At 38.8% G+C, this 27,159-nt stretch overlaps 1 protein-coding gene across 1 annotated transcript in view; it reads right to left on the reverse strand.

Moving 5' to 3' along the window:
• The window catches only part of UVSSA (UV stimulated scaffold protein A), a 49,172-nt gene extending 22,471 nt beyond the window's left edge, over positions 1-26,701 (reverse strand). Inside the window, exons 1-7 of the mRNA XM_039551080.1 lie at positions 26,604-26,701; positions 26,032-26,362; positions 22,775-22,895; positions 21,187-21,612; positions 19,982-20,091; positions 19,229-19,357; positions 3,957-4,068 (exon numbers count right to left, since the gene is read on the reverse strand). Of these exons, the coding sequence (XP_039407014.1) occupies positions 3,957-4,068; positions 19,229-19,357; positions 19,982-20,091; positions 21,187-21,612; positions 22,775-22,895; positions 26,032-26,362; positions 26,604-26,701 (1,327 nt within the window). The remainder of the gene's footprint in view (positions 1-3,956; positions 4,069-19,228; positions 19,358-19,981; positions 20,092-21,186; positions 21,613-22,774; positions 22,896-26,031; positions 26,363-26,603) is intronic.
• Positions 26,702-27,159: the final 458 nt, after the last annotated feature.

The raw sequence follows: 27,159 nt of genomic DNA on the forward strand, positions 1-27,159 counted from the left end.
GATGTTCACGTGTACCACTCAAATAAAAAAAAAGACCAGCAAAAAAGCCACAATGAAATAGAGGAAAACATAACTGTAAAATCAAGAGATATTGATTCTTTGTAACTAAACCTGTTAGATGCTTCTATGAAGGAAAAAAAGACCAGTTTAAAAGCTATCAATTCTTCACAAGTCAAAATTAGATGTTTTGCTTCATCAACACTTGCATACATGCTCTTTTTGCCATGTGTAGATTTAAATCCACTATATAAAACAGAAAAAAAAAAAAAAAAGGAGAAATCATTTACATGAAGGTTAAAAGAGCACATTATTATGGTATGGAATAACTATTTCTGCATCAAAAAACAAAGCTAAGATGGAGCCAGCACAGTGCTGCTCACAGCAATATATGTGTATGTTAGATAACACACCTGGCTTCCTTTTTTTAAAATTTGTAATGATGATTCTCTGATGTTTCGCATTTCTGAGGCCATTTTGCTTTAACCACTGTGTCCCCTCTACATCTTTGAGGATGTCTGTCAAGAGCCTGAAGCACTCCCAGTTCTATGTAAAGAACCAGATGACAACTTCTCTGCTAAGGAAATAATGGTTTTGTACATCTTATTAGCTCAGCTGGGGTATAAGCCTTCACATTGTTATGACTTTTCATAGTAAAAACAACAAAAAGCAGCTACTTAACACACAGGAAAGTATAACTCAGATACCATCAGATTAGGAAAGGCAGTCTGGGGACATCTAACCCAAAAAAAGCACATCACACTGTGATGAGAAGAGGAAAAAATATCTGAAATGGATAGAACTAAGCCTTGGGATTTTAGAATTGTAGCTTTGATCCCCATATGAAAGAACTCCGAAGCAGACTTGAAGATGCAACGTGAGCCACTAAAGTAGCTATTAGAGACCTAACAACATTCTGGCTTAAGGCTCAAATACAAGAGAAATAATCTTACTAACCAGAGCTGAAATAATGGTTTGTGACTGCACAGTCATTCCTAATATAATTTTGGATAAAGATGAAACGTGATAACCAGTAGACTGCTTCCATGATAATAGTCCCAAGTCAGAGAGTTTTCCTCACGTCACCTCTTGTAAAACAGAAATAGCACTCCCCCGTCCTCAAAGGAGTATTGCATGGGTAAATAATGCTTGCACTGGGACACAGACAAGAACTATCAACTAAAGTGGGTGCTTTGGACTAGACTGAGAATTGTTCTATTTTTATGTGGAAAAGCACATCCCTCAAAACAGATCACTTCCCAGCTGCAAGCCAAGCCAAGATCACCAAGAGCAGGAATGAACCTCTCATCCTTTGCCATCAGGCAAAAATTCTGTTCTATGGCACAAGAGCAATGTCAGAAGCTGCACAGTTCCATCCCTTACCTCATCCACCCTAAGGCTTTACGCCAATGGAACCAACAGCTGACCAGCAAAGGCTGGAATGTGGAAAATCTGAAGTGGCAACAATATTTTATTTCTCCCTAAAGTTCTCCTTTAAATGAATAATGGCTCCATTTTCCAGGGCTTAGCAATAGCAGCCATACAAGGGCAGGTCACTCTTCAGTGGATATCAGCAACGGCAGTGCCCAGCGCTGAGAACCGAAGCAACCATAAGAAAATAATTTTCAGTGTTGTTTCTTTTTCAGCCCAATGTTCCTCTTTAGCACCACTGTGTACCTAAAATGGCTCTGCGGTCCCATAGGAGGGCTGGCCTCTTGTCAGCAGCAGACATCAGATGCAAGTGTAAATAAGGATGATACAAATGGGAGGTCATTAAAATTCTGGTAATGCTAATTTGGCATGACACCTCTAATGGGTTATATCTTCACACTTCAATTATCTAATCACCTAAATTCTTTTAACAAATTTACATTTCATTTTATACATCAAGATTCAAATAGACTTGTTCAATTCTACCTCCACCCAAACTGCACACATGCTCAATTCAGTTTCTGTACTTAATACCATCACCAATTTTGAGACTGTAATCATTAACCACATATAGACACAGCTAGTACAACTGCATGTTTCTATACACTTAGGCATAGAACTTCCCTTGTCTCTAAATATATTTTCATTTTTTACAAGTTTTTCGGATCTCAGGAGAGCCACAAAACTTACCTTGTTGGTAGGATATATTTTTGTGAGAGAAGTGAAAGGGAATAAAGTGACTTTAAATCAATAATTTACATGTCACGTTTCAATCCATTTCCACAGTCACGTTTTACAACTTTGTTTTCTGGTTTAATATAACAAGTTAATCTGACTTGTTCAGGAAAAGTAACAACAAAAGGAAAAAAAGCTTTTAACCATTCACACCTTCCACGTAATGCTGGGATTTTATTTTACATGGAAGGTTTAATGTTCCAGTTAGAACATTCCACTTGTGCAGACTTTCATTTTCTAAGCTGTGATTTTCAGGAATTTTGAGTTATTTTCAGACCATTTCCTAAACTGGGAACTTACATAATAACTTTAAATGGCAGCAAGTAAAGCTGAATATCTTCAGAACCATCGGGAATGATTAGTTTCTTTCAGAATGTTATTTTTAAAGAACATGTCAGATAAAGAACAGCCAAGTGTGACCATTAGCTCACTACATAACCACAGGTATATAAAATGACAGAGAGGTTTTGTTTTCTGATTAATTGACTTCTTCACTACAATGTATTTTCCTATCAGCAATAGTTTAAATACAAATTGGGAATTTCTTAATCCATTTTATATACATTTTTAAAAAAATCCCTGAGTAGATAGTAGACTTCTTCTTTATCCTTCCCTGTAAGAAGGAATTCAAATAGCAGCCAAGTATTGTGTTAGTGTGATACAAAGGGGGGTAAGACACTTTATTTTTAAAAAATGTGTGTCCATGAGGAAGATGGGATAAAAGAGAAGAGGGGAATACATTTCACTTCCAGTGGAAGCTGGCAAGTATAAACAGAACTTTTGCATATTAGGATTACTTAGGCTGCTGCTAAAGATATGGAAAATGAGTTCCAGGTGGTAGCTGCAGCCTGACTTTTATGAGGTAAACAGCAGAAAAAGGAAAAATAAGCATCAACAGGACTGAAAAAGGCACAGCACAGCACCAGTCTTACACAAATACTCACGGACAAGTGTAGGAGCAAGACACTTCCTACAGGTTTTTAAGTTAAAGCTTTGTGATGGCAGCTACCCTTCTCTACAATATACTGAAATCGTGGGAGTCCTCAAATATACCAAGTTACAGAGAGGTAAAGCTGCTGACTTACTAAGCAAGATGTACAAAGGACAAGGAGCAATGCACTGAAACTGAATTAAGATGAACTTTCCTCAGTAACACCCCTCTCAATTTTGCACAAACACACATTAAGTATAACTTTATTTAAAAATTATCTACTTTTAATAAGAAGGCAAAATTATAGTTTGCCATCTGGTACGTGCTCAGTGGCTGTAATGCTGCACTTGAAGGCTGAGCTGCATTTAACATCTTCTGACAGCAATACCCAAACACAAAGAGCCACCTTGCAGAGCTCGAAGTTGGCCATTCTATGGGAGGAAGTGGCTCTGCATCTCCAGCTGCTACTAATGCAGGCGATGGAACAGCACCTTACTCCATCTCACCAGACTGTCACCAATATTTCTAATATTCAGGCTCACTGCCAACTTTACTTTGCAATCCCTTCACTCCCACTATGTGTTTTGCACACTTACAAGCACACGGGTGCTGCTTGTGGCTCTGAACTCCAGTGGAAGATGATGGAATGAAATAAGCTGCTCATCTCAGTTGCTCTTGCTCCTAGGAAGTATTTGTTTATCTAGAGCCAATCACCGCTCCGGTGTCCATGTAATGACTTCCTCAGAGCAGGCAGAGATTACCCACACCGCTGATCACTTTATTACTTCAGAATGGCTGTTTATTTACCTTAGTGCAGCAGTAACACGCAGGGATAAAGCTTGTCACAGCTGGGCAAACTCACCATATTCCTTACGCAGGTGGTCTGGAATGTGGGGCTCATAACCTTCCTTCTCAGGGACCTCCACAAATTCATCTTCATCCTCATCGTCATCATCATCATCCGAGGCTTTCATCTACAGAGATATTCTTGTTGGGGTTACTTTCTTTTTGTTTTCATGTGAAGACTGTTTTTCATTTCCCTTCACATTGAAAATATTTTGCAGACATCCTGATAGCCCTACTGAGACTTCTCTATGTCAAAAGTATTTCCATAATTATGTATTTAGTCTTTATCCAAGATTAGGCCTTTGCTTAACATTTTATCTCTAAAGACATATTCTATCCTAAGGGCTTCTTTAAAGCCCCTTTTATCCATTAGAACACATGCAGTTGGTGAAGTCTGAGAAAGTGTGAAACTATAAAATAAGGCCAAAAAATCTTAGAATAACATCAAGATTTTGACTTAATGAGCTAAGTACAGCTTTACCTCTTCTCATATGGATGATTTTACTCATTTAGCAGCACCCAAATAGTCTGTGGCATGTTAAATGGTATCACAAATTGTTTTAAGAGCTCAAAACCAGAGCAGGCAAGCAGGAGGGGAAGCTGATGAATGGGCAAGCTAATAGTGACCCAAATAAGAATATTCAGGTCTGTATACTACAGTGGTTCACTGTGCTTCTTCACAACAGCACTAAGAATAATTTGATACACTCATTTCTTAACTAATGCAGTACATCCCAACCATTCATACCACCAGACAGCACACACTACTCTGGTTAAGACCAACAAAACAGGATATTCTTAAATGCACACTTGGTCTGTCCTGCAGTCTGAAATTGAGGATCTATGACTGGGTGAAAAAAAAAATTGGAGTTCCAACTAACCAATGTAATTTATCCACATAAGTGGTTTCCTAAATATAATTTTACCTAGCAACTTCTGTATATGTGCCATCAAATCTATACTTTTTCTAAGCTTGTTCCATACCTGAAAATTATTTTAGTTCTCAATTACACGTAAGCTAAAAGAATCTGTGTCATCAGACATGGCCTGTAGCATCAGAGCTTTAGAAAAGCAAATGCCAACTACCCTGAAAAGGCAACGATGGAGACTTTAAGCTTTATTTCTTTTGCCCACAATCAGAGTCACCTCATTCCCAACAACACAATTACATTATTGTACATTTGCCATGTGCTTTTACCAGGAAATAGTAAGGGGTATTCACTAAATCCAACCTCAGCACAGGCTATCACTTTTTCCACTTCATTGCAGCAACCCAAAGCAATAGATAAGGAATACCATAATTTTCACTATTTTCAGCTGTGTTCTCTACTTCTATTAGTGCACCTGGCTTCTGTTAATATTCATACCAGCCACTCATTGTCACAAGCACCAGAGGATACTGCAGGTTTTGCCTGCAGCAGAATTTTCCCAGTTTAATTCACTACTCTAATCTTGTGTCACAGCTGAGTTCCTTTAAATCATACATATACTCTGAAGCCAAAACTCTAGCAGCTCATTTTGGTTTACTAAATGTAGTTAAAAAATTAAAACAAATAATAACTTAAAAAAAAAAAAATCAGTCTTTCTTTTTGGCCAGTATTAACTGTAAGCTGGACTGAATTAATTTCTAACAAAGAACGTTAATTGATATTAATACACAGATACACAATAACACAATGAATGGGTGGTACAAGTTAGAAATAAGATTCTTCCAATTGTTTCAAAAGTGTTTTGATTTAAGAAAGCTGCAGTTCCAGTGAAGAAGTAGAGAAAAAAAACAGATTTACTGTCCAGATGATGAGAGCTGATTTACTATTGCATTCTTACCAGAGAACACCTAATTAGCCTTCATTTAAAAATAAAGTCTAAGTATAATAATGTTTGAGAGCACCCTGCTTCCAAAGACAGGTAAGAACCCCAATGCAGTCTTAGCCCAATTGTCCCCACCTCAAGAGCTGCCAACATTCAGGCTCTGCTGGTGGATCCTGCACCCTTGGTTTACTTTTTGTTTCCCACTGCAATAATTTTTCCTGATCTAAAGAAAAGCAGCAGTTCAGGCCATACCTGGCCCAGCCAAGACAGATGCAGACCGAGCCTGACCTCCTCAGCAGAACTCAAAATAGAGTTCTAATCAAAGAAAGGATTAAATGTTCCACCATTAATCAAACTCACAAAGCAGATTTGAAAGCAGAACATCTGTCTGAAACTACAAGTTTTAGAAGACATTCCTAATAGCCTTTAGAAAGAAAAAAAACCATCATGTTTTGTACTGCACATCTGAAGAGGGCTAGAGATTGAAGAGAAGTTAGTTGGTTTGTATTTTGGTTTTGAAATTCTGCAGGTGTTGTCATTCCCTTTTCATCTATTACGAACAATTTAAATTTGGAAGTAACCTCCAGCAATATATAACCTCCAGCAAAAAATAACCTCCAGTATTTCTCCAGCTACAAGAAGGACATCATCATAATTCTCATACTCAGGTTCCATTTCTTATTAGCTATTAAAAAAAGATTTCACCAAGATAAAACTTGTCATAGACGATCTTAGTCTACAACTTTGTGCCATAATGTACACACCGACTGTCACATCATAAACAGGGAAAGTAAATTCAGTATATTTCCTTAGTTTTTATTAAGTCTGTAAACAAATAAATAGCAACAGGTTTAAGGAACAGAGAAATAGTGTCAAACTAGTGAGAGGAAAAAACTCAGTTCAGCCTGATTATTTAATTTAAATTGCCAGATTATACCTAAAATAGCAGGGATATAACGCCAGTTCTTCCTTGCATGTCATATCTGAGAGGACTAGAGGGAGACAGGGTACTATCTTTAATTGAAATTTCACCTAATTTGTTCATATCACTGGAGGCACATATCTTTCTGTATGGTAATATACTAAAATTCAGTGGACTTCACTAATCCTCCACTTGAAAACTGCACTGGAAGCAACTTTGCTGTATTACCTGCATGATCTAAAACTTTGAAGCATGTGAAAAGCCTGACAGAGAAAAGGCATAATCAGATGCAAATTCACTTTGTTTAGGTACAATCCATGAACTGTGCATTCAAGTACTATAGAAAACATTAATCATAGGAAACTGTAATTTTTGTTATCAGTCTAACACTAATCAAAAGGGAAACCTGTCACTACCGCTGACCTGTGAAACGTCCCAATTATACTCTTCAGAAATGACAGGAGCACTTAACTTCCTCACTGAGTAAATGACGACAATCAATCAAGTTTGAATAACAATGAGCCACGGAGCTGAAAATTATTTTTTGTATAGAATCTACCCAGGAATTTATGAAAGGTGAAAAGCAACCCAAGGTTTTAGGGGCATTATGGCTTTCAGCTAGTGCAGCACATATCAAACACTAAACAGAATTTATGTGTTTTAATTTTCTAAAAGGTAGATGTGGACTTGGTGCTACAATGCATAACATATAATGCCAAATTTTAAATATGGGGGTCATTTTCATAAAATATTATGCGTATTGTTCACACCCTTGAATTTCCCTGGGGTCTTCTATTAAATTTAGATTTCCTGTAAAAAAAATTAACTGCTTAGCTAACTATCAGGAATTAAGCCCTCTTTTCTGTTCAAACAGACATAAAGTCTTTATCTTGATAAAATCCTTAACAAGATAAATAAGTTACCTTTTTACTTTAAAATATTAAAGTTGTCACCATTGGAAATTCAAGAAGTTGCACAGTAATAGTAGCTAGCTATATCTCAATTTACTTCATTCCAGTGGTATTTTATCAGAACCATCCCATTTATGCTGGTTTGATCCACTTCCTTTCTAGAGAAAGCAGGAGAGCTCACACGCAACATTAATGATTAGAAAAGTATCTTTTTTTTTTTTTAAGTTCCACCTTTCAAGCACGAAGAAAGCTCCAAAAGCAACTTCTACAGATGTAGTAGGAAAGTTCAACCACCTCCTACCTATGTTTCCATTATAAGTAAACTTTTTCGGTCAATAAAAAAATAAAAATAAACAATCCACCATTAAATCAGAAGAAATAAATATTTAAGACAATAGTTTTAAGTGGGCAAATTAGTAAATGATAATCCTTTTAGGAATAAGTGGTTAGGGTACTTGCAAACATGAAAAAGGAGACTAAGATACAAACAAGCAATATGACATCTCTAGTGTGCCATGTCTGAAGGGAAGTAAAGTGCAAGAGTAAGTGATAAATACCATAACGTAAAGCTTTTCTTGTAGTGTACAAGATTAAATACCTCGAAGATAGGTAGTCACACAACTGCTTGTTTCTCAATCACCTGTCAGAGAACGTGAGAAAAAAGCTCCTGGTTTCAAATCCATTCTAATTATCAGGTGATATGAGGAAATTCACTAACACAGGCCACCAGTCTTATCAGAGATGGAGGGTGAACGACCTCCTGTCACTGGATAATGGTCCACCTAAAGAGAGACCAGATCCCTAAACATCAGAGGCTGCTTGCACCACTGCTGCTCTTCAAGTTCCACGGGGAAGGGAATTTTTAGCCTGTTAATCTGCTCTAAAATGCTGACATTTTTTATCTATTTATTTATTTATCTAAGTCATAGAATGATGTGTTTGCAAAACTATGTGTTGGTTGTTGGTTTTTTTAATGTGGTAGTACTAGCTATCTATATTCCTCTGAGGAGAAATGGGATTTAGCTAGGCAATTTCCAGATTCCTGAGTTGGACTGATTTACATATGAGAATATGGTTTAAAAAAAGACAGAAAACATACATGCATTATTTTCACTGTAATCACTTGGAACATCTCAATTCTCCTGATTTTCACTAAAAACTTCAAATCGTGCTGACTATTTCAACTAGACAAATGCAATCAAACCATTTCCTCCCACACTCATTTCAAAAACTAGAAAAAACAGATGTTTCCTTATTACTCTGCATTATTAAAAATACTGGAAACAAACACGGGATGCCAGTAGAAATGCAATTGTTTCTTTTACTTTGTAGTCAACACTCCAACGGCCTCCATCTGTTAGTGCAGCTCAGTGCAACCATAGCCCCAGTTAAAGGCCTTGTTCATCCATCCCAACCAGTAATAAATGTGAAAAAAGCCTCCACCCACCACAAAACACTTGGAAAGATGTGAAGAAAAGCCTTTGATCCTTTTCTCGCTTTTATACAAATTGATGGCTACATTGTTATGAGTATTAAAAACCCGAGTCTCTGCAATCATAATTAAAGCAAGCAATAAAATTACTGAAATATACAATGCAATCAGTTTATAGGACTAGACGTACAGCCTCTAATAATTATTTTAGAAAAAGAAGGAAGAGAAAAGATAGCACATGAAGAAGTCATATCTACTCACTAAAACACCACTTGCAAACTACAGCTGGGACCATTAAATAAATTTTGCATGGTCTAATTAACTTGGTTTGCAATCTCAATTACTTTTCACCCAAGAAATCACTTTTGTTCAGTTTTATGCGTGCCTGTTTCCCTTTTCTAAAAAAAAAAAAAATGATGTAAGGCATCCTCAGACAAGTGAACTCTAAACTTCATTTGTCTTTCAGCAGGCTTGATGGCTATGCATTTAAAAACCCATTCTATCTTATAAACTAAAAATTAAATGTACTCAGCTGTGATGGTCGTCATTGCATCTGCTATTTATATGCTAATACCCTCACTGAAAGATCTTGCAAATTATTCCACCATGCCAATATCTCATGTGCATCTACTCAAAGCCAACTAAATATTTTTCTAGAAGATTTTGGTTAGGGAACCAGAATATTTATTGCTGTAGAACCTAGTTAGAGGGGCAACCTTAAGCACATCCATTTTTTATTCAACTGCAACACAAAACATACTTCAGTCACGTTAAATGAAATTTGGGGATACTGTATGTAAGAAAACAGTGACTGGGGTAAAAAATAATTTATACAGTGCCAGTAATAGAATCTGAGTAGTCAAACAGTGTATCTTAAATGTAAAGACAAGTTTCTCCTTTTCCATTCTTTTATATCATCCAACACAGAATGACATGAAAATAAATGCTGGCATTTGGACAGATTTTAGAACCATGCTTGAGTTTTCCCAAGTGCAACACAAGGAAAACACAAACTACTAACAGAGCTGTATTTATAAGGACCTCCCACATACCCTCCCTCCCCTTCACTTCGTGATAGGAACATAAATTCAAGCCCTGATGACTGCAAATTAGATATGTGGTCCAGGCAAAGCACATTTTACGTTCACCCGTAAAAGTATCACCATTCATTCTATGTGTAGTTGCTCAACAGCACATAAGCATCTTGGCCAGGCTGACTTTTATTTAGGAATGCACTTTTCACATTATTTCCTAATTTCCAGAGTTAGTAAAAATGCTTAAAGGGTTCCAGCCCAACACTTAGACAAAGCACAACATTGGAGAACAAGCATACCTTGCTCCAAATTGCTTTAGCAATATAACAAGTACCTGATGAACCAGTTTTTCTCTAAAGCAGGAGTCTGTGAGGGGCAAGCTCAAAAGACAGTTCAAAAGACCCTGAATCTTCATGAATCCCTTCAGAAAAAAATGGTATGTCCAATAGACCCAGTGTACCAGTGTGTGCCTTTACAGTTTCAGCGGACAGCAAATAAATGCAGTCTAGAAAACTGGTACACTGGACAAAATTATTACCCGAGGAAGATATTGCAAGGCAAGTTCAGTATTTCTTTAGTAATAACCACCCAAGATGTGTCCTCAGATGTATCTTCATACCTCACTACTTGGGCTCCTACTATCCACCAAAATCAATAAATTGTATAAATCATCTTAATCCTTAAGTAGGTACAGCAAAAAGGCCAAGTTCTCCTGCATAATCCACATTTTTCATAAAATAAGTATCACATTCAGAGGAGATGTAGCAGTTTTACTTAAATTAGTGAAGGTTTCCAAGTCTAAAAATGCTGTTCCATTCCATGCATCCCAGGGAGCTAAAACTTAAGTCTGCTACCCTTCATTATTCAAGTTAATGAAGTCCCCCAACATAAGAGAGAATTGGTTCCTACAAAATTTATGCTCACCACCTATATTTGATACCTATATTTAATTTGTTTTATCCAAAGTGACTATAGTGTCAGTCTCTTAAATGTCATTGTGTAATATTTATACAAAAATAAAGGTTACATCTTACTTTTAGAGTACAGCAACATACTTGTCCCATGCAGTTGCTGTACATACTTCAGGCACAACAGCTTATTACACAGTAAAAATCAATATACTTAACAGTAGTATCTGATACGTTATTTTCATCACATGTTTCATTCACCCTGGGAGATGAGCTAATCATGAATCACTTTGTCAATCTGAATTCTCTGATTAAGTAAAGATTGACCTTTATAATCAGATCTGCATTACCTGAGTTTACTCAGCTTCTGAAAGGGACAGTCTCACTATCTGAGCTTAGCGCTGCTACAGAAATCTTCTCTGGATTAGGTTCCAGCCAGTCCAGGTTCCTGCAGTAACAGGACCTCAACTGTGGGTACAAAGGAGGCACTGGGAATCATCAGGGGAGGAAATAGAGCAGGACTATCCCTTTTCATTTCTGCTCATGTTTAGATCATATTTAAGCCAACCATAAAATCATTACCAAGATATGTAAGCGGCTGTTCCCTGTACAACAGTAACCTGTACAAAAAACACCACCTGCTAAGAAGCAGATCTGGTAGCAACATAACACACTAAGAAATACCCAGTAGAACTTCATTTTAACATTTCAGGAATTGTAGAAATGAGTGAAATAATTTTAACAGAAGAGGAGGCAATCATAAAACAGCATTGCACATATTATCTGTGCCTTGAAACCCAGACTTTTTTTCTTAATTCATGGGTAACTCTGAGTACGGAAACTTTGTAAAGTCCTACTCAGTTTTTCATTCCTTCAGACAAAAGGAAAGGTTTGCATATTCAAAGACTGTGGTGTGATGAAGAGAGCAAAGCTAGAAGCCAAGTGACATGAAATCATGTTTAGAGTCCACACTTAGCCTGTACCCAGAGCAGAGTCCCCAAGATGTTTCCCCTTTGTACGATCAGTAGGAAAGCCCTAATTTTGTCACTGAAGAAAGAGGCTCTTGGATAGCCAATGTAAAGGTCACAAGTGCTACCCTGAACATGTGAACTGCCCTTCTCTTCTTTCCAGATTACCCATTTTTCCTACACACCAGCCCAGATGAAATTGTTTAAAGCCACTGAGAAGGCTGTAGTGAGGTCCAGGACTGGCTGTATCCATTTCTGGACCAAAAAATTGGTTTATGGTCTGATAATGCAAAGGTTAACCAAAAATACGTCTTTCTTTACACCCCCCTAGAGAAGTCTTTAGATTTTCCAGTGCTTTTCAGCTAGTGCAGGTCATCTATGAGATGATGAACTGTACTCCTGTGATCCCTTGAAATATTTTAGGCAACATTGAGCTATTTAATTTCTTTACTATTCAGAGGCCTATACATGATAAAAGCTAAATTTTAGAGCTGAGGAGAAGAAAAACATCATTTTCATCTAAATGTGGTATAACAAGATTCCCATTAGCACCCATCCATGCAAAAAAAAAGTTCTACTGCATTTGATGGATTACCACCTATCACTTAGACCACAGCAAAGTCAAGCTGCTTAAACTTTGTATCCACCACCAATGCACACATGCTCCTGTCTCATAAGTCAGTCTGTACACACAGACACTCTAAAAACAAACTGCAGCTGACTTCAAGGATCACATTTATAAATTCACTTGAACTGCACATTCAGATGCTGTTATTTTTAACGGGTAAATATACATCCCAATGACATAAACCTAATTTGTTACAGACAGGTTAACAAATTATTCTATGCAAGATACATATAGCCTTACATGTATTTCTGATTGTGGATTTCAGGTACAAAGATACTTCAGATGTGAATACATTTACTTTAATAATGCTGCATCAGCTACATTTAAATGCATTAGTATGTGTTTCAAGCCTAAAAATTTTCTTCCTTTTCCATTTTTAAAAATACACATTTAGCAATGTACCTCTATGAACCTCACAAATAAATTCACTTCAATAAAACTGTTTCCCCTTGTAAAGTAGGATGGATAAAAAGCTGAAAGCAAATTTATATCTCCTACTTACAGAGTACACACTGCTCAGTATTCATAGATGAATCAAGGGAGATGACCCTTCGGCCTGAAAAACTTAAATACTTAACATAAGGGTTAACTTGATGATGGAGACATCCTCCTTTATTTTACACTCTATTAGAAGAGCTCCAAATTGCATTGTGCGACCTGCGAATCAGATAGGGATCAGAGGTCGTCACAGTGACAACCCTAAGAATTCATGGCTAGATCTGCATAACAAGATATTTTTAATAACTTCATAGCAGTGGCAGGCTCCATGGCCAGGGCAAAGCATAAAACATACCACAGCAACACTCAGCTCTAGGGAAGAAACAAAACCAACCAAACCCATCACCCAGCTGATCAGACACTTTAATAAGGGAGTGCTGTTCTGAGGGCTAATTTTACAGTGTTTTGTTTTATATCAGTCCTACATCCTAATAAAACTTAAAAAAATAGAAAGCTTTTAGCTGAAAAGTGATTACAAAAGAGACATTTAACAGAAATAATAACACGACAAACATGACAATAAAACTAACGACAATTAAAATAGGGAGGAGGGAAGAGAGAGCATTAAGTATGTGTATGACCTATTTAATATTCTGTGTTTACTTTTACAGTTATTGTTGACCTGGCTTTTTTGATAAAAAACAAACAAACAAAAAATTTAAATGTTTACCAATTTGACCATACAAACATTAATAAATTTTATTGTTTATTCCAACCACATTACATGCTAACAATGTATAGAATCTGGTAAAGACCATCTTTAGGTGTAATGCTGATGTACTTATCAAATATTCCTGTATTTCTCTATAGAAAACATACTAAAACTCAACATCAAGTTACCATTCAAATCTTAAAATGAAATTCTCCCAGTTTTCAAAGGGCAACTTTTTGTTAAGAGGCAGGGTTTTTGTTAAAAAGCAGCACCTGGGGTGCTGTTTTTCTACCCAGGTGTCTCTCCTGCTGCATGGTCTGAGCATGTTTTAGCAAATGTGATTTCAGGCACTGTGAGGGATCACTGAGGACAGTTACCTGACTCCCAGAAACAACTTCTCTAAAATGAACAAGAGGAAAAAACTCTAAGGATGTGAGTACAGGAAGCTGTTACAGAAAGCTGTCAGTGGGACTGGATTCTCAATGGCTACAGAAGCAGAAAAAGAAAACTAAAATTCAAGTGCAGCTTTTTTTTTCCTAAAGCAGGCACTAACTTAATGAAAAGACAGACTTGAAAAGAGCTGGTTATAAAGCTACAAAATGATCAGGTAGAAATAACTCGTTAGAATTGCTAAAATTCCAAACTGTAGTTGAAGACATGGGGGAAAAAATCAGCAATAGTCTTGTAGCCAAGTAATTGGTAGAACTCTTGGCTTAATTTGTAACATATTAAAAATTTAACCTTTTAATGTATTTTAGGACTAAATAATGAGCAGCAAATATTTAAATTGTAAATTTGTAACAATTTTCTGACATTACTCTTTCTGAAAAAAATCTGACTTGTATTAGAGTGAGGTTTAAGTCTCAGATTCTGGACAACACAAGGACAGGCTCCTCCAAAGCTAATTATTAATGGCATTATTGAGTTCAACCAGATGTTTCACATGGATAAAATTAAGTACACGAATAAATCAAGATCCAAGTGTATGCTTAAGACTTGACAGAAGATAAGGAAAGGTGAAACAAAAAGTAATGAATACAGTTAATGAAAAACTATATATCCCTGGTTGTTAATGCAATTTGAAATTTAAAATTCAAGGTGTAACAGGCAGACACAGTAAGTGATCCCTCTGCTGACAGACACAGGAACGGGATTTTTCTCACATCATCTTTCCTCCTGGATTCTGTCTGTCCAAGTTTAAGTCAGCCTGAGTACTAAACCTTCCATGGCTTTCCAAGGTAATTACGTAAGATATAAGCATACTTCGAGTCTACAAAATGCAGCTAATGAGCTACATTTCTATTAACAATGTCAGGATTTCAAGTATTAACCTGATGGGTAATTTTTAATGGAAAGGGTGTCAGTGAAAGGTAGTGTGCATGACTTAAAATACAGTACATACTTGTCCTCTCTAAAACTGCAAGTTCATTTGCATCTAGTCAGCTTCAAATCAGACACTAAACAAGACAAAAAATTAAAACCCAGTATCACATGAAAAGGAAGAAGACATTATGAAACAAATCTATTTCTAACCAGCAAAAAAATGTTTTAAAGAACAATTTGGTCCTAAGTTATTCCCTGCATAAGAATCAAAAGTCCGGAAACAGTAATGTCTATTTAAACCCCATTGTAAGCCAAAAATTACAAATTGTACTTCTGCAATAATTCACAGAGTCACGAATTAACTTGAAGTGTCTTTGGTATGTTGCTGTTGTAGTAAGTTTACCTGAAAACAGACTGAGCAGATGGCTGGCTTTGGATCAAGGCGGCACAGAGAAAAACGTGCAGCGTGCAGTTTGCACTCCCTCTACTGGGCACTGGAATTATCCCGAGCGGGCACTCAGAGAAGAAAGGGCCATGTCCGAGCAGCCCGGTACCATGAAATAAAAGCCCTTTTACAGCTCCCTCTTCACCTGGATTCAGCCAAAGCCCAGATTCACAGAAAAACGAATTTCAAAACCCTCAAAATGTTTATACCCTCAAAATGCATTTCCTGTCAGAAATTTGGCTGACACCCCAAAGAAGGATTTCACTACAGTGAACATAACTCGTGTAAGCACACAAAAACTCATTTGCCCGTGACCAATATAGGAAGTCTGTAATTTTTTTTTGTCCACCCTCCACCCATTTGAAAAAGTAACAGCTCATAAGAAATGCCTTGACTTCTGATCTGCTAGGGATATAGCAGTGGGAATGGGGAATGCTTAGACTGGGCAACTGGGATGTATTAATAATTACAAAATCTGCTGCAAGGGATTTGTTTCTAGACAGTCAAAGGATAACCTTTGTTTTTCTTTTCCCTCTCCTCCCACAGCTCCTGAGAGGCAAGCACAAAACAGACACTAGTCGTGCTGGCAAGGCTTAAGTGTCACACAGAAATGATGGCCCTCCTTGTAATTAAGGCTCTCTGATGGTTTGTGTTCTTCACTCTCATGGAGGAGGAAAGAAAGAAGTGGTTATAGCTCATGTCACTATAAACCATTTTAAGTTGAAGAGTCTCACTGTATAAAGTTCTGTGCTTTCCTTCAAGTGACTTTGTATAAGGGCTCCCTAAACATACAGAAAGTTCTCCTTTGGTTTGCAAAGCACTGTGACTTTTCCATTTTTCAGTAAAGGTAAAAAAAACCTTCAGAGGAAGTAACTTGTGCTAATTGTGTAACAGGCTCTGATTGCCAAAGGCTCCTGCCCTGGAGGCTTGTGCTCTGCGATATGGAAAATGAAATGAGAAGCAATGGAAAGCATGGATGTAATAACAAGGATTGCCAAAAGCCCACACCTTGTGAACCAAGCAAATATTTCTTCTGTGGAATCAGGCCAGGTAACCATCAATTTCTTGCTCTCAGCTCTTATATCCAGCTACACTGCTGGTATATTCATACTGAACTGCAGCATCAAGAATTACTCCAGATATATACAATTATTTGCATTTCAGCCACATCCATGTGTAACTGATCAGCTAAAAAAGAGGAGCAATGACACATGGCAATGGTAATGGACCCCAGGACCTTCCCTCTTTAAAGTGGCAATTTAAATCTCTGTGGGATTGAGAGTTATAGTAGAGTCCACAGTAATAAATTTCCGGTTTCATTGTCTCTCACTAAACCCTTCCCTTTACCAACTTTCTTGATCTCAGTTCGAGGATGGGTAAAGCCTTTACTCCCTCTGTTCCCAGACAGAACTGGAACAAAGCATAGAACAGAACAGATGAAAAGGGGGAAAAATCAGCGGCCACAGAAGCATGGAGATTGAGCATGAAGAAAATGCAAGAAGTCCCAGGAGAACAGGCAAGCCCAAGTCCCCAGCCAAGTTGCCAAGTCCTCATCATTCTGTTTTGTATTTGCTAATTAAATAAAACCACTCTCTCCCCAAAAGAATGGCTTGCTGTGGAGCAGGATTATAATAACAGTTGAAATGAGCAAATACACAAACAACTCACCTTTAAGTTCTCCAGTTAAGGATACAGCGACCTCAGAACGCATCCCCAGAACTGCCATCCTATCCAAACACAGACACAGCACAGACCAGCTACAAACCAGCTGACATGGGACCCTCTGTACTCAGCCACTTGATTCACATTATCCCTCTCTGCTTACTCAATGCTCCCCTTCATTTCCAGGTGTGCTCATGTCCACACGTGAGCAGATACAGCCTCTGCTGACCCCATGTGCCAACAAATCACATTCCTAAAGCACCATGCTATCAGGACACGGTGGCTGGGAGCCAGGGCTTTGAAGGACAGACAGGCCGTCTTCTTCTCTTGGCTTTAGAGATACAGAAGACAGCAAAACTTTGGCATGGCAAGAGCTGTAACTCCAAGGACACAAGGACGTCCAGACAAAGCCACAACACCTAACACAGGCAGCAATGCTCAATTAAAGAGGAGATGTGTGCAGTGTTTCACATGCTGACATGTAAATATTTGACAGATGGGGATTTAATAACCATGCTCTAAGAGATTCTGTTTATTTTGTTCTACCAGACTCAATTTGCCATGTTTTTACGTTTCAGTAAAGTCATCTGACACATGAATAAAATATAATTTATACAGTTTCCTTCTGCAGTACAAAGCTCTCTATGTTCAGGTTATAAATTTAAAATAACTCAGCACTAACACTAAATTTGGTTATTTTCCACTGGAGAAAAACCCTAGGAATATTTATATATTGTTTTCAATGCTTAAGTTAACTCAGTCTGCATTGCTTCATTTTGAAAGTATTGTGAGTGCAAGGTTTTGGGGATTTTTTCCCCTTTTAGCAATGAATTTATTAGCTTTCAAATTAATATAGGCATTAGCTATAAACATGCTATATAAACCTATAGCTAGCATCGGTCACTCTCGTAAGTGGCAACAATACCACTCTAAACACACACACATTCACGTACACACACACGTGAAAATCAAGGCTTGAATGTCTTTTATATCTTGCAAGAAATATAGCAACCAATATTCCATGCAGAGGTGCAGCAAATGAAGTCCTGTCAAGCAAATGGCAGGAATGACAGCAGATGTCTGGATTCCTTCATAGCTGGTTGCATAAAGGTAGCACACATATTTCACCGGAGACAAAAGCCTCTGACAAGACAGTCTTTCAGTACTTTTCATTCAGAGTTGGCATTTTTGACTGGTGGGGCACATCAGTAGATGTTAAGATGATGAACCAGATTAATCTTGATTTAGCTTCATTTGTACAATGAAAGAAAATTCTACAACACTCAGTCATGGCTAAAAGAGGCTACAGAATTTAGCTCAAGGTGTAATGTCCAGATCAAATTCTTACAATCCACTAAATTCAAACCAAACACTAGTCTGGACCCTGAGCCAAACCACTTATTTTCATGTCAAGCTACACAGTTATTTCATTTGATCACAGCCAACAGAAATGAGTATCATGCAGCTCTGCTTTTTATCTATGTAAACAGGCCATAGACTCCTTTTTGGATCTGAATAATGTATTTGATCTTTCAGCCTCTGTTTATTCACAAGTTCTACCTATTTCACAAGAACTGTCATAGGTAGTTAATCTCTGTGAAACAGTTTGATGCTCTACATTCTCCTATGATAACTTTAATCACATTGCATGCTTACTAGAGAGAGTAAATGCTACAAAGCAAAGAAACTACTGTCCTGGACTGAGAGACTCTCATAGTTCGGTAAGTTGTGAAAGAATGTGAGCAGTACAGTGTCTACTGATAAATATGCACAAAAGCAGCTGAGTACATAACAATGTTACACATGAAGCAACTAAGAGCAAATAAAATCTGCATTTAACCACTTCTCTATCCTAAACAACAACAGGGATGCTTTAAATGGTTTTGGTCTAATAACCATTATATAGACTATTATATAGGTGTTTACTGCTCCTTGAAGGAAGCTACAAGCAGCTGAATTAGTGTACTTTACAATAAACCTGGTGTTCTGAAAAGTTTCCCAGGTTAGGGCTTAAGAGAAAGAGCATTTTTCTATATACAAGCTAAGCTTTACTAATGGTCCTCTCTAGTAAAACAGAATTTTAAGAAACTCACCATTTTTCCTTTTCTTGCTTTAAAGGAAATGTTCATTTCCTTATATTTCTTCATAGCAGTCTCCAATTTATTCTTGAGTTCAATGGCGCATCTTAGCCGATTATCATTGATTCCTGCTCTGGTAAGTAGCTGCAAATCAAGAAAACAACATTCTTACTCTCTTCTTCTAGAAATCTGACCCAAAAAAAAAAATTTCCAGTTTTACCTCATAATTAATGAAACAACGTTGTCACAAATTCCTTTATTTTACAAGTAACAATTAGTGAAGCCAATTCTTTTCCTATCTAGAATATAAAAACTAATAGCAACCAGTGAAGCCAAAGAATGAACAGCTATTACAAACATCTTCTGAGAGTGTCCTTCTACAGGCCAAATTCCATGCAGGAGGCTCCATGATATACTGATATACATGCTAATCTGACAGAGATGTCTAACAAAAACAAGCTGTGTTTTACTTTAAGACTTTGCAAAGAAGCAAAGTTTTACCTATCAAAAAAAAAAAGAAAAAAAACAACAAAGAATTGCCTATAGGTACCCACACCCAAGGCTGAGAGCTATCAAACAAGCCACATAGCTCCTGCAGTCTCCTTTAGTCCACTCTTACTGAAATGGAAATCTCCTCTAATTGTTCCTGTTTCTTCAACCTTCATTTCCTTTTGGCTCACTCTCCCTCAAGCTTTACTGTACTCCAGTCCTTGTTTCACCATCCTTTTATTAAAAATATTAAGAAAAAAAATTATTTTTTTATCCCACCTGAATCCATGACTGCACAGAAGGCCAGAACTTATTTCTGAGAAGTTTGTGAGCATCCATGACACTATTTATGATGGCAGTATTATCTTCATTCTCTTGCACTTTTATATCTGCTCAAAACAGGGGAAAAGAGTTAGTGGGTACATTTGTAGTATCTTCACCACAGGAGCTAAAGAAGGCAAATTAATCTTTCTAAGATATTTGAACTCTTCAGGGAAAGTTACAAACATCAGAATGCTTCTCTGTTCAGAACTATTCTCCTACTATCCACACATTCAAAAAAACAGACTAAAAGATGAAAAGTGTTCAGTCCAGCATGCCAGAAAGAGTTGTTAAGCCATCACAAGGAATCACCAAATAAACCACAGACAAGTTCAGTCTTACTATTTACATTACACCTTGTCCCAAGTTCAAATGAACTGGGCCTCATCGTACCAGTTTCTTTATATTCAATACAAAATAATCCCTACCCTGGTGGTAACAGGGACTTGACTGTCAAAGAAGCCAAGTATGCCATTATCCAAGTAAAAATTATACTTTTCACCCACTGTTGTCAGCAAACAGAGAAGCAGATACCCCCTTTACTGTTTGCACATGAAAGTCCCTTAGGACAGGAATTGTAAGAGACTTCCAAAACACAAACCATCCTGATTTTTCTACAGGTAACTCACATGAGCAAAGTTATACAAAAAAGGTGTAATCCCTTCCTATGAAAACTACTTACTGCTTCTTGCAAGCTGTCAGTAGCAAGGAGAAAGTTTCAGAAACACTCAACTGTAAGATTTTTAAACTAGCAGCTTATTCTCCAGCTACAGACAGAAAGAGGTGAGTAGAAAGAAAATTAAATATGATAAAAATATTTTTTTTTCAACATAAGAGATTCATCTTATTATAGATACTACGAAGTGCTGTGATGGACTTGCAACAACTAATAAGAAAGCTCAGTCTCAGAAGGTAATTAATGAAATCTGCTAATCACACACAAGGACACCCAAAACAAAGAACACTTACTAGAGGAACCAGAAATAGAAAAATAAAAAATAAACTTAAAAAGAAAAATTAAAGTGGTGTCCAGGAATCCCAAAGCAAAATGGTGTTCAGTAACCCCAGCATTTAAGTAACAGAAACAAAACCAAAAACCACAAGCACAAAGCCCTTCAGAGAAAGGCTGCCTCCAGCTATAAGTCAAAAGTTTTTCCAGGTACCTGTGGAGATTTCAAGGTCTAGAGTATACTTATGTGAAATAAGCCCATGGTTCCTAACAAAAGTCTGGTAATCGTCGTCATCAAGAGCAGGGCCACTGGATTGAACATCCGAGCATGTCCCTCCATCCAGCTCCTTTTGCTCAGGCTTCTCATGTACGTCTTTGTTTCTATCAGGTGTAACACACTGAGAAACAGGAAGAATGTCCTTGCTGCAGCATGGCTGTTCATCATCCATGCACCCCAAAGAGGATGGGTAAACTTCCCCCTGGGAGGGCAAGGGGGATGCAGGTCCAGCCTCATTAGCAGACATTTGTTCGCTGAGCTCCGGTTCCACGTTGTTCACCGCAAAATTGAAAGGATCTGGCATCAGAAGCTGGAAACAGTTTTCCATCTCTGTCAGCGTATCAGCAATCTCTTGGGACATTTCTATCAAGACACAATTGGTTTGTAAAATTGTTAGATACTGTAAAATGTTAATGTCTCCAGAGCAGACAGAGAGTTACAAAACAAATATGACTGCCAAAGGGGGAATTCATTTATCCAGTGACAACTGAGCCATACAGATCTTCCTCTTCTGCAGAAATTGTCCTTATAAAAGCAACAATACCTAAGCAAGAAATCTAGAATTTCCTGAGCCAGTCATGTAGAATCAGGGCTCCTCCTTTCCTTATCCTCTCCAAAATTTCAGTATGCAAAGATGAGTTAAGTACTTCATAGAATTTGAAGCAAAACAAGGTTGAATGAGGATATTCTTAATGCTGTTGGGGGGTATTCATTCTACAACCACGAATTTTATAGCTGTGTGTAGGAATAGCCATGAATGTATGTTATTGCTCAAAGAGATGCTACTGATACAAATTAGTTTAAGAAAGTTAAATCTCTTTAAAATTCCACTTTCGTGCATGAGAACATTTCCAGCATGTAGAATAAATGGAGACACAATTGCATGCATTATATACACCAAAGTAATTTAATTAAATAACCCTTTACCACAGCAGAATAATATCCTTACTATCTCTGTTGTTCTTTGGGGTGACAGAAATGTCTTTGCTATGCATATATTGCTCAGAGACTCAGGCCCCAGTTACACTTTCTAGCTGCACTATGATACTTCACAGTTATCCTACACTGCATCCAGGGTTCCTGTACAGACCATTGCCTGTATTTATGGAACACAATGACTATATATAAGTAATGTCATCAGCCAAGAAGGTATTGGGAAGTCTGTGCCTTGTCAATGACACAAAAATTAAGTCACCAGCTCCAAAAAGTCTTGTGATATGCTTCTTAGGGGTTATGCATTCATACTTTACTGAATTAGAGACCAGACTTTCACTTGATAACATTTTTTCTTTTTCATCTCTTCCTACTGAACTCACAGGACAGTCACTTCTTTCCCCTGATATTCTTTAGGTAAGAGAGAGGGAGGGTTGAGCTCTAACAAATGCAGTATTCCTGCTTTCTGTGGTCAGCTATTATCTGGATAGTTATTCTCTCAGAATTTGTTTCAAATAAGCTTAAAAAGGTTGCTTTAAAAACAAACAAAAAACCAAGCCAAAAACTCACTAAAAGAATCAAAGCAACCAACCTTCCATTTCTTTTTCAGTTCTTTTGACTTTTTCTTTGTAAATGTTCTCCAGTCGTTTTTGTTTCTCCTCCTCCCTCCTCCTTTCAGCCACAGTTCTGGCATGCACATCCTGAAAATCCACCTAAAGAGGAAATTAAGAAAAAAGTGTAACATTCCTCATAAGAAATATATAGAAAATCCATTTCCTAAGATCCTTATCTGTCGTGAAAAATCCTGCTACATCAGCAATCAGCCAGAAGCTCAGCAGCATTTCCTTTTATCTCTTCCCCTCCTTGAATCAATAACTACAGCAATTGTGAACCGAGTTTTTACTCCTACTAATAAAGGACTGTTGAGAATCAATGGCTTTCAAAAGGAATCATAAGGTAGAAAAACAAACCCCTTAGATTTTTACATCCAGAGTGCAGGAAGGAACTGGGCTTTGGGAGACTTCTGTTACAGCACTGGAGACAAGGAGTTAGGGAGAATGAGCAGGAAGAGACTATGCAGGGTAGATATTAAGATTACATGAAAACATCACACCAGGTCCACCAGGAAATTTAGGAAAACTTGTAAGCACTATAACAACTAGTGTGTATATATATATATGTCCCTTAAAAAAGAACCTTTTAAGAAAGGAAAGTAGAAGGAAAGACCTTCAAATTCATTAAAAATGACCAAATTTGTGATTTTACAATTACCTTTGCTGCTTATCAGTATTGAGGGAAAAGTTAACATTCAGTCTCACTTCCTTATGGCTGAATTATAAACACAAATCTAAACAACTCAAAATGCTGTTTCTTAAAATATTAGCAATATTTTGGGATTTTTTTTTTTTTTTTTTGTTTGGTCTTAGATGGGATAGTGGCTCCCAAATACCAGCAACCTACAACAAAGTTCTGGAGTCACACAAATGTTTTCTATCTAAAACCTGTCACAGAAACTGGCATGGAGAGTCTCTGTCAGTTTAGGAAATAGGCCCACTCACCAAGCTGGGGGTTTTCAGAAGGAAATGGGTGAGCAGAAGGGTGGTAAGGAAAAGAGCTGGTTTCACAACATACAGCATCATATGGATCACCAGAGTGAGCTTTTTTCATTTTCAGGACCTGATTTTTCTACAGGTTTGCATAGTTCCCCACACAGAACTGGAAGAAACAGATCCTCCCAAAGAGCACCACTGCCAACAAAAGCAGAACAAAGATACAGAACTCAGGAACTACAGCTACGGTTTGCAGGCAGTCAGATTGGACTGCACAGAAAACCAGACATAGCTACAGCTTCCTAAAACACAACTTCTGCCTCATGCCAGAGTACTCACAGTGGAGTAATTTGCCCATTCTTTCCCATTCTCCATACCAAAAGGACCATGAAGCCTTTTACTGCTGCTCTGTAATTATGGAATTAAATGTATGAGGAGCAAAAAATTGCTCTTGACTGAAAGGATATTAAGCAGCAGGCTGAGACAACTACTCCAACTTTTGTGAAAATACTGGAATACAGCAGTACTATACTCTGTGTGGATCTCTTTGAAATGCTGTTCACTTTGCAATTCCAGCTCACTCCATAGTTCCACCCATGCATTCCTCAGATGCAAAGATACTACAGTATGAGTCATGTGCCCAAATATGCAAATACTTGGAAATACGTGAAATATTTTTCCCCTTTCTTCTTCTTTTAAACTTTGAGATAGGAGTTTGAAAACAATTACTTTCATGTATACTGAAGCATTATTTGCTCCTAAAGTCAAACATTTATAGAGGCACCTACTTGGTACCTACAACTATTGACCTATTAACACCAAAAGAGTGGGGAGCTCTTTATCTTTACACCCGAAAAGGGCAGCAGCTGTCATCTTCTGACTGTTTATAAAAGTGATTTTAGTGATCATTAAGGAAAAAAAACAACCAAAACCCAACCACAGATCACATAAAGAGCTAACACTCCACCCAAGTTGCCCTATACTACTGTGCGAAACCTGTAAAACTCAACAGCTGATGTATTTTACTACAAAATAGTAGCAAATGCCTCCTCAAAACTTTTGGTTACTTCTCACACTTCAAGTATTAAACTGGCAAAGGACCAGCTGGTTCATATCAAGTCTTTAAGTACAAGAGTTACCGAAGTACCTGAGATTGTTTCTATTGATATTCATGCTTGTAGAGAAACTCCAATTCAGCTGCTCTAGAAAATGCAACAGCTTGTATCAAAACATGGAGAGGGATCCCCCAGTTGTTACTGGGGAGCAGCCACAGACCACAGGAGCACAGACAGACCCACCAAACTTCAGCAGAGTTGTTGTACACTTGTGTTCAACTGGGTGAAACTGTATTATGTGTTAAACCCCCTTGTCTCAGTCTTGTACTTCTCCTCATCACTGTCATTTAGTTTTCTTTCTTCATTAAACAGACAAAAAAGGAGAATTATAAGACAATCATCTTTTGTGAGCAGATGCCAAAATCTGTATAAAAACCCAGCACAGTACAGTTCAGGAGGGAACACCATTAGCTTAGCATGGAACCAGAACAACAGAAATACATCACGTATCACACAAAGGTTTTTTATCTGCTGTTAGGAATGTTGAATTTGTCTTTCTGAAAAGAAAGAAAACCTGTATGTTTAGTGAAAGCCTGTTATTATCGTTGTAGATGGTGTGACTGCTAGAATAGCATTCCAAATTTCACTGCTGCACCTCAGAAGACAATAAAGCAGCAGGATGTTCCAAACACAGTTAACTTGAAGTGACATCTAAAAGCTAAGGTTTACATATATGAAATTTTTCCTTCACAAAACCTCTTGTATGGCACAGTAAGACTGCAGCTGAGAGTGGTAGGCACCTACACTTGTAAAGTTGTACAGCAAAGGGGAGCTAGAACTGGGCAGCTCACTATAGAAATCAGGCTAGTTTAAACTGGCATAGAAAGACTTAATAGCTGTTATCCTCAGTTTAAGGCATGACCATTATCTCCCTTCCAAAAAGGGCTAAACTTTGGGGCTCCAGTCAGGAATCAGAGGGTGAAAGCCAGTTGAGTGAGCAATACTTGCACCCGGAAAAAGGCAGAGCCCAGCTCTAAGTACAAGACTGGGGTTTCTAAAACCTACAGTACTGCAAGATGAACAGAAAGCCTACGGTTTGTTTTCCAAAGACCATGCTCAACAGGTCTCCTACAGGCAATGTTATTTCCTACAGCTTTTTTATTACATTTATTGGCCGCCTTGCTTTGAACAACTCCCGGTGATCATCACCTAAAAACACACACTGGAGTAACAGCACAGAGTACCTTTTTATTCTGCTTTAGGAAGTGGTATCCCAGGGAAAGCTGCTTGTAGGCCTCCCCATACTTCTCGTGCCAGTCTTGCACTGCCTTTATGGCCGCTTTCCTCAGCTTCTGCGCCACCTCTTTGGGCGGGGGAAGGGGCTGATCGTGGTCTATCCCCACCGTGAGCTCCAGGAACTCCTGGAAGTTGGAGATAAGCAGCGTCCTGAACTGGTGGGACCTAGCGAACAGCTCCTGCACGACCTGGAAGGCGGAGAAGCGCATCTCGGCGTGCTCCTCTTGCAGCCGCGTCAGCAGCAGGTGGTAGGCGTGGCTGATGTGCTCCTCCGACGACCTGAGCACAGAGAAAAGGATGAGAAAGGTGGGGGAATTATTTGAAAAGCGGTTCAGCGCGTAAAAACGTACGCTTGGGGGAGGTTTAATTTATTTTAAATTTGAAGTGAGCAGCTTCTCTACTGGCAGCACCCAGTCCCCACAGCAGGCCCCAAGAACGACGCTCAGGGCAGCTCGGCTCAGAGATGCCCGGCCCGGGGAGAGCCAGCGGGGCCCGGCTCTGTCCCTCCCTCCGGCCGTACTTGCAGATCTTCTTCAGCTCCTTCATCCTGCCGGGCTCCAGCCGCGGCTCCCCCGAGGTGGTGAGCTCCTCCACCAGCTCGACCAGGCGCTGGTCCATTTCCGTCAGCACCGAGGCACCGGAGCAGTCGGGACAACCGCCCCGAAGGTGCCTTCAAGAGGGGGTAGCCCCGGCCGGGAACCACCAGCGCCGACAGGTCCGGCCGCGTCTGGGCGGCGCCATCTTCCGGCCCTGAGCGGCGGCCCCGCCCCCAAGGACCCCCCCCGCTTCTTGCTTTGGCCCCGCCCCTCAGAGCGGCCCCGCCCCCGAGGAACCCCCGGCTCTTGCTTTGGCCCCGCCCCCCAGAGCGGCCCCGCCCACAAGGAACCCCCGGCTCTTGCTTTGGCCCCGCCCCCCAGAGCGGCCCCGCCCACAAGGAACCCCCGGCTCTTGCTTTGGCCCCGCCCCTCAGAGCGGCCCCGCCCCTTGGGTGGAGCCGCGCCCATGGGGAGCCCCCGCCCCCGAGAGAAGACCACGCCCCTTGTGCGCGCCCCGCCTCTTAGGCTGCTGCTCCCCCC

The sequence above is a fragment of the Corvus cornix genome, chromosome 4, assembly GCF_000738735.6.
Source record: "Corvus cornix cornix isolate S_Up_H32 chromosome 4, ASM73873v5, whole genome shotgun sequence".
In the NCBI taxonomy this organism is placed as follows: Eukaryota; Metazoa; Chordata; class Aves; order Passeriformes; family Corvidae; genus Corvus; species Corvus cornix.